Source organism: Pan troglodytes, chromosome 3 (genome assembly GCF_028858775.2).
Source record: "Pan troglodytes isolate AG18354 chromosome 3, NHGRI_mPanTro3-v2.0_pri, whole genome shotgun sequence".
Classification (NCBI taxonomy): Eukaryota; Metazoa; Chordata; class Mammalia; order Primates; family Hominidae; genus Pan; species Pan troglodytes.
The window spans coordinates 163,744,564-163,757,407 of NC_072401.2; the positions used below are offsets into that span (position 1 = coordinate 163,744,564).

The window sequence follows — 12,844 nt, forward strand, 5'->3', positions numbered from 1 at the left end:
CAGGAGTTCGAGACCATCCTGGCCAACATGGCAAAACCCCATCTCTACTAAAAATACAAAAATTAGCCAGCGGTGCTGGCACGCATTTGTAATCCCAGCTACTCACAAGACTGAGGCAAGAGAATCACTTGAACCCAGGAGGCGGAGGTTGCAGTGAGCTGAGATTTTGCCACTGCACTCCAGCCTGGGCAACAGAGTGAGGCTCTGTCTAAATAAATAAATAAACAAATAAAGCATGTATTGTAGTTCACTAAAAATATAGTGACTATGCATTTCATGAAATTATAATAAACTCCATTTCAGGTATTACTTATGCTACTGGCTATATTGTATTTTGTAAATATAAAGACATGCAATAATTTGGAGAGTCTCATATAGGGCTAAAATACATGAATTGCCATCTTTCAGTTTTACAGGACATTTTAATCAGTCAATGTAATATAGCTAATGGCTTTCAGTACTAAGAATCTGAAGGCCCATTTCTATCTATTCACCATTTCTGACTGGCTACCTGACCTTGAAGTAGTGAGCCAACCTCAGAAACTGTGAGATTAATCTACTAGAAAGAGCTCTGAATATTCAAGCATTCCAGATTTGGAGTTCACTATTTCCATTCTCACAGCAACACCCCTCTGACTTGATTGATATAAATATATGTCCCCGGATACATTAGGTGATTTTCAGTGCTCTGAGGTGCCAATATAAAATAAAGAAAATAAAGGAGAATCTGAACACATGGTTGCATAAAAATAAACTGAAAGTAGTATATATGTACATGAGGAAGAGAGAGAGAGAGAGAATGTGTGTGTGTGTGTGTGTGTGTGTGTAGACTGCAGGTGCCATAATACATTTATTGTCCCAAATACACACTTTTAATTTGATTAGATATAGTCTTAACATAATATTTTCCTATGGTTTCATATACATAAGAATATTTGCTTTATAGGAAGAACAACTGTGTGGCTTCCCCTTTTCATGTACATCAATATATATGACATAATACTTGTCTCATGGAGCTTATAGAGGATTATAGAGTTTTGAATGATAAATGTTTATAATAATACCATTGTTTAATGTCCTTGTAAAATTATAAGCCTTAGAATATCTTATATGTAAAGGACTTTTAACATCATGGATATGTTGTGCTAATATTTACCAAAAAAGATGAATCATATCAAGGGAAGTTAAGTCACTTCTCAAAGATAAGTAATTAGTAAACAACCTGGCAAAAGTCCTAGATACTTTCTTAGAACACATTGTGATGTGTTTATCATCATCGATTTTTTTTCTTAAAGTTATGAAGCTCTGAACAGTATTTATGTAAATTTGCAAGAGAGTCAATATTTGTAACCACAAGATTAAAGGAAACTAACACATAAATAATAAAATTCATATCTATAAAATTTATGATAACAAAAAGTATCGCTAATAACAGTATGCTAAATGTACCTAATGTACAGTTGCTAATTTGTTAAATAAAACATGATCTATCTTAGGAAAGAACAAAAATGGCAATATTGATCTAAATTATTTTCTTTTTTTTTTTTTTTTTTTTTTTAAGAGACAGAGTCTTGTTCTGTCACCCAGGCTGGAGTGCAGGGGCATGATCTCAGCTCATTGTAACCTCCTTCTGGCTTCAAGCTATTCTCCTGTGTTAGCCTCCTGATTACAGGCATGCGCTACCATGTCTGGCTAATTTTTTATTTATTTATTTATTTATTTAGTAGAGATTGGGTTTCACCATGTTGGCCAGGCTGGTCTTCTGGTCTTGAACTCCTGACCTCAAGTGATCCAACCGCCTTGGTCTCCCAAAGTGCTGAGATTACAAGTGTGAGCCACGATGCCTGGTCTGAATTATATACTTTGGATATGATTTCTCAAAATGCTGGCATGTATGAATGCTAAGTCTTATTTAATAATATGTATTTGAAGATTAAAATGAGATGATATATGTAGAAAACTCAATACAATGTCTGAAATCTAATAGATACTTACGAAAATATAAGTATTAAAATACATTATATGGAAGTGGTCATTAGGGAAATAACTTTAGAGCTCAGTGTCTCTTAATTGCAGAGTCTTAACCAAAATATAACTGGAAATGAAAAAACCATACTTTATTTTTATCACTTCTGAATGCATAAAGGCAAGAGTGTCCACTTGAAAAAACAGGAGGAGAAAATTTTGCAATAAAAGCAACTGAGCTTTTTCGGTGGATGGACAGTCCAACATCCTTTTATTTACGGAGAAGGGTAAGGCTGATACTGAGGAGCATGCAAGATTGCAATAGCACAGGCACTTTCCACAAAGGATATTATCATTATGGTTGTCATAAATCTTTTAAATTATTTCAAAAATTAAAAACTTTATTAAGCTGACAGACTCTGTAAGTTATTTGTAAACCAATAATTACTGAAATCTCAAACTCTACTACCATTTTCTCTGAGAACTCTAGAGAGATGCTCTCAAATATAAGTGAATAAAGAAATCATAAATTTAAATACTTCTGTAAAAAATGTTAGGGGTGAACTAATTGTGTTTCTTATTCTAGATATGTTCCTCAAAGGAAAATATTGTCTAATAATAGTTATAAAATTCTCAATGCATTTTAAGCACTTAATGTACAATATTTTAACATGTTTTATCTGTTGTGTTACTGAAGAACACTTTACTAAATATGGCTACCTGGTAGTTGACCCTTACTTTCAAATCTGTAGGACTATCTCATTTTTCTGTTATAATCTTCAGTGCAATTTTATGGAAGGTTATCTTTAACCAACATTTTATGTGTTAATAAAAGTTCAGGGCACTGGTATCATTACACTGGGGTTGCTGTCATTAGCAGAAATAGGCACAGAATGCAGAAAATAAGACTTCTAGACATACTCCTGACAATGTAATAAATGTGTTTGAATAAATGAAGTTAACAAATAGCCAGGAACTTCAAAGAATTACTAGCTGATAATTGATTACTAATATCAAACGAGGACATAGCTCACATTTCAATAATTAGTAATCAATGAATATAAAATATTTGATTTTCAGAATTTTTGTCATCTGCCAATGAGTAAGCTATAGCTTTCATGGTTGAAAATGGGTTTTTAATCTTTTAATATTAACATCTGAAAACATTTTAAAGAGGTCATTCCTAATTTCTAGTAAAATAACATTTCAATATGATTCCCATAAATAGTCAAGAAAAATGTAGTGCTTTTCTAAGTAGAGATAAGCAACAAGTCCTCACGTAAACATGTATCTCTGATTTACTTAAAAGCCAGGAGTCTAGGGCCGGGCGCGGTGGCTCACGCCTGTAATCCCAGCACTTTAGGAGGCCGAGGAGGGAGGATTATGAGGTCAAGAGATCGAGACCATCCTGGCCAAGACAGTGAAAGTCTGTCTCTACTAAAAACACAAAAAAATTAGCTGGTCGTGGTGGCAGGTGCCTGTAATCCCAGCTACTTGGGAGGTTGAAGCAGGAGAATTGCTTGAACCCAGGAGGCAGAGGTTGCAGTGAGACGAGGTAGCACCATTGCACTCCAGCCTGGGCAACAGAGCGAGACTCCATGTCAAAAAAAAAAAAAAGTTAGAAGTCTAAAAGCCGCAATGTGTGTGAAAGTTCTGAACCATGTGCTAGCTAATAATAGTGAAAGGAGTGACAAGCATCATCTTGAAATTGTTATTGCATTATAAAAGAAAACATATTCCTAGATAGTAGTTGGAAAAACATAATTTCTACTACTTCAGATGATATGATTTATATACCCCAAGGCAATAAAGTATCAAGTAGAAAGCTACACTACACTTATTTTTACTATAACAGAATACAAATATGATTTAAGATAAACCTGAAGCCCTGGAACCCTTCATGAGAAGGAAGATGCATACTCAGTAAGTTTAAATGCATATATCATTCAAATGCACATCATACAGCACATCTTGAAGTAAAAATTCCCCTTTTCAACACAATAGTATAAAACTTGGAGTTAATATGAGTGCTTTGAGGATAAATAAGTGTAATAATTTCACATATAAAATAACAAGCGATACTTCAGTTTGCTGAAAATGCACACAAATAGTTTGTGAATCCCTGGAAGAACAGTCACATAATTCATTTGAACAAAATATATCTAGCAAAATTATTTAAAAATGCAAATGCATGTGTTTTTTATTCTTCAGCAATATAGACATACAGATGACCCAACATGGAAAATAATATATTGTAAAAGTCATTCAGTTGTGGGGAGATGTGCAGAGAGGATTTTATTTGGACTTGTTATAAATAAGCAAGATTGTGTCGACAATCTAGAGAGCCTCTGAAGTGTAACTACCCTTTCAGCATTTCAGAAGACCATGTAAGTTATTAAACTACTTCATATTTATTTTTTAATTTTTGTAGAACATTGAAAAAGGTAAAAACAGGACATATATCTTTCTATTCAAAAAGGAGGGAAAAAAACTGGACAACTGTGCTTCACTTCATAGACAGGCTTGGGGCCGGGATGCCTTTGGGAAGGGAAAGGTGAGCAAGGAAGCCCACAATGTAGACTAAGAAGAGCCAACAAGTGAATGGAGATGCCAGAGGGATCAACCTAAGAAAAGGTTGTGATATGCCATCATTATAATCAGCAGAAGCACAAGTTAATGGAAGCCATTTACTGAAGGATGACAATCTACATAGAGTAATTTATTATCTCAATGAGGAAACTTCAAAATTTAAGAATGTGACTATAGAGAAAAGAGTCTTCCAACATTAGAATAATGTGGACTATGCCATACTAGGAGCTATCGCCAACTTTTAATGCATAAATATGTTCTAGCCTTTTTGTAGAAAATTAACTAGATGGCAGTGACTAAATAGTTGGGTCTCCATGAGACACATTTTGAGGAAGTCCATTTGCCAATACATAGAAGTGACACAACACCAACTCGTAGGGACAATGGTTGGTGGAGGAGTTCAACCACCACAATATAGGGAAAAAACAATAACAACAAAAAAGTTGACATTTTCAAGAGCACAGTATGAAGATGGAAAACATCAACAGAGAATACCCTTTGGCCCTGGAGAATCCTCAAAGGGCTCAAAATGGCTGTAAAATCACACTGAATATTTTTAATTATCATTATTTTCTCATTTTTGACTTTTTATTCAAAGTAGCATCACATATCTTTTTTCTTTCTTTTATGAATTTATATAATTGTTATCTTAAAGCAATCATTTCTTACCTTTGACTCTTGAACTTTCTTGATTTTTTTCCTGCTGGAAATAAAACAGAAAATAGGTCAAAATATGTAAGTAAATATGTGATCAACTGTTTCATATAAAGTTTCACTATAGAAGGATCAAAATGATTTTTGTACATATTCCCAGGAACATGATTCTCGCCTTTAAAAAATATTTACATATATTTTTTTTTTGAGAGAGCATTTTGCCCTGTTGCCCAGGCTGGAGTGCAATGGCATGAACATGGTTCACTGCAGCCTCAACCTCGCAGACTCAAGTGATCCTCCCGCCTCAGCCTCTCAAGTAGCTGGAACTACAGGCACATATCATTATGCCAAGCTAATATCTTTTTTATTTTTTGTAGAGACGAGGCTTCCTTATTTTGCCCAGGTTGGTCTTGAACTTCTGGGCTCAAGGAATCCTCCTGCCTCAGCCTCTCAAAGTGCTAAGATTAGAGGAGTGAGCCCCCATCCCTGCCTTATGTAAAGTATTTTATTGGAGTAGTAATAACTCTTGGTGGGCATATAATTCTCTAAGAAATCACTAAATTGTATGAATATGGATTCATAAATAAATAAACAAATGGTTAATGAATAATAAATAATCATGCCTCTCAAATGCCTTAGGCCATTCCATTTAATTCTAACAGGTATTAAATAATGCCTTCAGAATTTGCTTTCAATGGCTCTACATTAATCATAAATTGTTGGTGAAGGAATAAGTTTAGGCACAAACATCGGGGAGAATTTTACTAAGAAAACACAAAAGACTTTTCAACTGTCTTTGCTTTAGTTTAACTTAGAATTGGACCCCATCTCAGTTCTTTAAGGCTAAAGTTGACAACAATTCTATGATTTATTCAAAGGCTGCTCCAGTCAGACTTGTCTTTCAGTTTGACATTCTCCTTACTAGTTACCGGGCAACCCCAAAAGAATTAGCTTGCTTTCAAGTTTTAAAGTGGATATTGTGCACTAACTTCTCAATTAATATGCAAGCACAGTTTACTCCGTCTAAAAGTTTCAGGGTCTCACACTGAAAATAACTTCGAAATATGTTCCTAAGAAAAAAATGACAATGACATATAAACTAAACTGCAGAACTGTATGAATGCCAATATATTTTGGCAAAAGAGTAGGAAAATATAAAGAACTGATTTTGCTGCAAAAATTAATCCACAATTTAGAATTTGAGAATAAAATGCATAATGACAAATGTGTATTTATTGAATCAGCTAACTTAGTGATATAATTCTGTTAGACTTTAAAACTTGGTGTTCTAATTCTCTCATCCGAACTCACCCAACCTCTGTGTTTGAATTCTGTTCTGCTCTTTATTAATTGTTTAATTTAGAGTATCTGTTGGTCACTTAAACTAAAATTTAAATGTACATTACTTGTATTAAAAATACATTAGTTTTTCATAATTCTATAACTAGTAGGGTTAAGTTTTCCGAAAGGACATTTGTTAATGAGAATCTCTCTCTCCCTCCCTCTCCTCTATTAACATTCATTCATTCGTTCAGTCAGTCAGTCTTTTATTCATTCATTATTTCACCAAATATGTATGGATCACTTTTTATGTGCCAGACACTATTCCCGTTGATGAGACTATACAGGATGAACAAAACAGAAAAAAAATTGTGTCCTCATGGAGCAGACTGCATAAATTTTATTCAGAAAAGATATGCTACAGAAGGTGACAGTGTTGGAGTGGAGTGACTGAAATTATACATATAGCCACAGGGATAAATTGATTTTTGAATAAAATTCTGAATGAGGTGAACATGATCCAAGCATACATATGTGAAAAAACATGTCCTAGGGGAGAAAAAAATTTCAAATGTCCTGAGTTACATACAAGAGTTCTTAGCATTGTCAAAAATATTAAGGAGATCACTGTGTGTGGACTGGATCGAAGGAAGGAAATTTAGCAGGAAATACAATCTGGGCAGTAATAGCAGCCAGACAGACTAGCACTTGGGGCATTTGGTAGGACTTTGGTTTTTACTCTGACATAGCTGAGAAAACATATACATTTCTTCTCAGGGGGTAATATTATCTGAATTACATTTAAATAGAATCATTTTGGCTGTCTATTGAGAATAGGTTGAAAGGGCAAGGGCAAAGTCAGGGAGGCCATTAAAGAAGGTATTGCAGTAATTCAGGTGGGCTGTGACAAAAACATAGAACAATGTGGTAGCAGTGTATTTGGAATACCTACTTAGAGCAAGGTTTGCTGATAGATTAAAGTTTTGCTGTGAGAGAGCCAACAAAGATGACTCCAAGGGTCTGAGCTGCTATAAGGATAGAAATATGTACTTATTCCTTCTTCACCTGTCTTGCAGCACTGCCACACTCTCTGAGATTTTCTTCTAGTTCCCTGGCTACCCCTACTGAGTCTCCTTTACTGCTTCCTCTTTTCCTAAGCACTAGTGTCCTAGGCATTGAGATCTTATCTTTCTTCCATATAGCTCATTCTTTTAGCAATCTCGTCTAATCTCCTAGCCTTAAGTCTCGTTCTATTGCTAAGGATTTATATGTCTAAACCAACCTCACCATTGAACTTCAGACTCACTTATTCAACTGTCTTTTGACATCCCTACTTGGATTTCTAATAACATGGCCTATCTGTAATGTTTCAAACTGAATTTCTGACCTTCCCTTACTTTCTTGACCATCTTTTTCATCTTAGTTACAGGTAACTCCATTCTTCTAGTCGTGCATATCCTTAGTGTCACCCTGTGTTACTCTGTCTCTTGAGAGATAATACACCTCAAATTTTCATTAGTATGATTTTTAAACATGTTGACTTTGAAATTACTTTGACTATAATTCCAAGGATTCAAAGTAGGTAGATAAAACTCATAGGACGTATTTCAACCAGATATATAAAGTTTGAAGCCACTAGCATATGCATAAATTATCACTCTATAAATTAGAACATAGAGTAGAACTCACTGATCTAAAACTGAGTATTGCAAAACATATAAGAAAAATATAAAGTTGAATTAATCAAAAAAAGAGGATGGAAGCATAAAAAAATTACAGGAGAAAAATCAAGAGATCAAGGAATTATGAAATCCCAAGGAACATATTATTTGGAAGGAAATTTTCAATAGTACAGAATTATTCTGAGAGGTGAAGTACAATTATGTCTAAGAAAATGCCCATTCAATATATTGACATAGATAGAATCATTGACTTTAGATAAAACATTTTTTGGTGCTCACATGGGATTAAATGTCCAGTTCAAGTTATCTAAGGGAGGAGAAGAGGGTGATTGAAATTTGTACAAAGTGGGAAAAATTACATGATGGAAATATGACTAGGAATAAAAAGCCTGTTATGGAGTGTAGCTGGAAACTAAAGTCCATAGAGGTATTATGTTTGTTGTTTATTGGCTTTTTGCTTTATTTTGTTTAGTTTTGTAATATTACATTATTATTTATATCACTGAGATTTGAGAATACATAAATGATGGAATATACCTGGTAGAAATTTAGAGGATTAGGATAAAAAGAAGAGACAGCATAACTGATTGTATATGGTTATTGAAAGGGTGGGTGTGATAGAATATAATTGGGGGCAAAATTTAGATAGAAAGAAGACCAGTCTCTGTAATAGAACAGGTGGGAACAGGAAGGCTTAGTCATAGATGCAGGAGGTTTCTAGGTTTGATATGACGAATTAAACATATTCAATCTTGATTTATTTTCTTTATGTAATAGAAGGAAAGGTGGTTGGCTAATTGTGGAAGTTGAGTGTTTTGTCTGAAATTTGAGAAGATGGAGAAGATTTTAAGTGCATGGCTTTTTGCGAGAGTAGGTGAGAAGAATCACACATACAGCTTGGTATGATTGAGCCAATCCTAGTTGAGTTTTGTCGTCACAAATTTGTAACAATCTTAGGCTTAGTTTACCTATAGTTGAGTAGGCTTTTTATTGATATTATATTTCACTGTATTTGTTTTCTAAAATCAAGTTCTCTCCCATACAGTTTTATATAATTATAAATTACCAATGCAAATCTGTCTAAATATTCTATAAACAAGAAATATTTAAGAAGCATGAATTTGGAGAAGGGAAACTAGTAATTAATTAGTGGACTGGAAAGAATGACAATAGATTTGTGAGAAGAAAACTTAAGGGTAAACTCCTGCATTACTGTCAAAGTTGTATAAACCCCTTTCACTAGAGACTTATTTAGGATTTGCAAATAATAACTGTTCCAATTTGCTTCTATTACTTTAATGTTACATTATTCACAATGGCAATACAGATTTACCACAATTGTATTTTACAAACTATAACTTCATGTTCAAAATATTTACTTTAAATGAGAAAACATTATAAAGAAAATTGTGATTATTTAACTATGTGAGAACTCACGAGTGATCAGAAACTTTTGTTATTCTGTCCACACGATTCATTTGAAAAACATTCTTACGTTAGGAAGACTTAGGTCTTGTCCATAATAGCAGAATGTTTATATTTCTAGGTATAACTTAATTTTAACATTCTTTCAAAAGATTTTCTAATAAAGTGAACTTGACTTAAAATAAGAAATATATTTGGTTATGTGTCAAAGCTAAATAATAGCAAACTATTCGTGTTTTACATTGTACTATGCTATTTCTTGGAAGAATTCCAAAGTGCTGTATATTAATTACATCAGCATACTTCATGAAATCCAGCCCAGTAATGTAAGATGGCTAAAAGCTTTAGCAGACAGTATGATAAAGATTAGCAAAGACAATCTGGGAAGAAGTATGGTTTTATAATAAATACAAGAGTCAACAATATGGTATCTTAAATATTTTTAAACAGAAATAAAGTAAATGTAACGTAACTAAACCAATGTAAAATTCAGTCAAATTGGGATACACAGTAGTTGTACAAATGAGCTATAAGTGGTTCTGAAGCATCTAAACAAACTGGAGTTTAGCAAATAACACCAAAGTATCATGTTGCTAGTCTTTTAACTGGGCTGAATGTGACCACACTAGGAGATATTAAGGATATTTCTTTTCCAGTATCTGGATTTATGACATAATGATTATTAACATTTGATGATGGCTATGTTATAACATGAAAACGGATTTCTCCTGATGAAACACTAAATATTTCTGGCTACAATATCTTCAAACATAATTTACCTATTTCCTTCCTTCTCACTGAGAAGCAAATGCTCTCTGGAAAGTGAAGAAATCATCTAAATGCTAAATGCTAAGTGCATCATCTCCACCGTAACAGCATTGAGGTAGTAAACATTAGACTATCAATGAATTGTCCTCCCTTTCCATACTATAAGCTTAAACTATTTTAAGGGAGAGCCATAAAGTCCACACAGATAATACCCATAAATACTCTTTTATAATATATATACATATGATGTTACACGAATGAGACTAGTCATGTGCTCTCTGGTCAATACCAAGACTAATACAGACTTCCTTTCACATGGAGAGACATAAGAGTGAAGCACATGCAGACAGAATTGAGTTGGTCCCCTAAAGAGTTAAACTGATGCTCTCTGACTCTGAGAGACTATACATAGTACTTTTCACTATACATAAAAATAACTTGCTTATATAAAGAAAGAAGTAGAAGATATCAAGTAGATATAAGGCAAGGTTCTTTCCCCTTTTAGTATGGGAGTAATCAGGAAAAAAAAATCTAGTTTGCTGTTGTTTTTCCTGATCCCCATGTGACTTGTTTGCATTTGGTCACTAATAAAAAACATATAGTAAGACCATGTTATTCTAGATAACTAACAGAATTAACATGACTATTTTTAAAAACAAGTCAAAATTAAAAGGAAAATCCCTGTGAAAATTTCTTCTATCTCATTGCAGCAATACTGGAAAGTTATTTTCTTTTTAAGAAATTTCCTGTTATGCAAACACAGCATTTCCTTTAGTTGAATAGGTGGCATAAGTTGAGAAACTATAAAGTCCAGGAGAAAAAATGCACTACTTGTGATTTTTCTTTGACTAATATGTACAATAAAGCACATTCAAGCTGTGTTTAGCTTGGCTAAATGCTGAAAATAAGTTCATTTCTCTCATGGGATTTGAGAAAACTCAAATGTGTAGAAGACTTTCACTGGTATATCGAATAAAGCCCAAAATAAATCAATAAACATAAAATTTACAAATTAGCAAAAGATAGAAATAAATTCTGCAGTAGTCAAAAGTGATGTGTTCTAGCTAAAGTAATCTTTCTATCAATCCATATTATCTATAGTTCTTCCTACAGTAAACTGATGATATAATTCACCAAAGTGTCCTTATGTATATATACTTCAGTGCTCAGTTGTGAGTAGGTGATTTTAAACTTATGAATAATAGTCAATAGATCCTAACACTGAAAATAGTCAACAGATAAAAATAAAGTTTATAAAAATATAAATTTTGTGGGAAATATACATAGAGGTAAACCTTACTAATTTTAGCAGGCTGACTAGTTGAATTTCATTCTCAGAACTCTTCCCTTCTCTCTGATTGTAATTATTACTTCCCAGACAAATGCTACCAATTAAAAATGGTTTTAAAAGTGATAATTTGCAGCAGAATACTCACATTTATCACAAATTTGTTCTCATGTGCTATAAGGGAGAAGTATAAAATACTGAGGTGTTTTAAAAGATATTGTTAGACCCACTAAGTAATATGGATTGGAAATTCATGGAACTTGAGAATAGGAGAATGTCTCAGTAGATCCAGTCTCCAATAATCCCACAACAAATTTATTCTGTGTTATTCTGACACATGAATACTCATGAACATGTGAGTTTCCCTCCCCAAAGCCACATACATACACACACATATAGGTGCACACACACATGCACACACTTTATCAAAAACAGCTATTTTGGTGGTGGCAATTAAATTATAAAAATGCCTCAAAAATAGAGGGGAGACAGTGGGCATAGAAAAAAATGCCTGAAAAATAGAGATATGGTCACTCAGAATCCACTATATCAAGTGTACTCAAACTTGGAGTCATACATATATTATCAGTAAACTATAAAGCTAAATTTTCAGTTCTACTTTGTTTAATCAAAATCTTATCATCCTTTATTTAAAATTCTTTTTCTTAGAATTTGAGTCATATCCCTGATCCAGTCTTACCTCCTCAACAAGGCCTTCGCTGAACATTCTATCTAAATCAGCACCCCCATTATTATTTAACTTTTTTTTTTCATTTTTCACAAAAGTCACTACTTCTAAGAATAATATATGTTTGTCCATTGTCTGTTCCTCCCACTGGATTGTATCTTCCATGAAGAAAATTATTCTGCAGTCTCAACTGACATATCCTTAATGTCTTAGCCCCTGCAAGAGTGGACACTTTTCTAACAGAGTCTTTGAACTCCAGAATTCAATAGTCAGGTGGAGGGATAGGCAGAGACACACACAGATATATGCCATAAAATGTGATATTCAATAGTGGAATTATGTATCAAATCTAGATAGTACAGTCCAGAGAGGAATGCAGTCTTTCTTAACTTGAGCAGCTGAAGGTGAGCTGTGAGAAGGTGGGAACTGAAGAATTTATAGAGAAAGATGAGATGGTAAAAAAAAAAAAAAAGTAGTTTATCTCCATAGCAAAGGGTAAAAGCG

General features: G+C 33.5%; 1 protein-coding gene across 2 annotated transcripts in view; it reads right to left on the minus strand.

The window, feature by feature from the left end:
- Nucleotides 1–12,844, minus strand: part of FSTL5 (follistatin like 5) — an 816,338-nt gene that overhangs the window by 641,902 nt on the left and 161,592 nt on the right. Inside the window, exon 4 of one of the 2 annotated variants that reach the window (XM_016952467.4) lies at nucleotides 5,224–5,254. In XM_016952467.4, coding sequence (XP_016807956.2) covers nucleotides 5,224–5,254 — 31 coding nt within the window. Of the gene's footprint in view, nucleotides 1–5,223; nucleotides 5,258–12,844 lie in introns of both variants that reach the window. The other variant, XM_016952464.4, reaches the window with a different exon arrangement.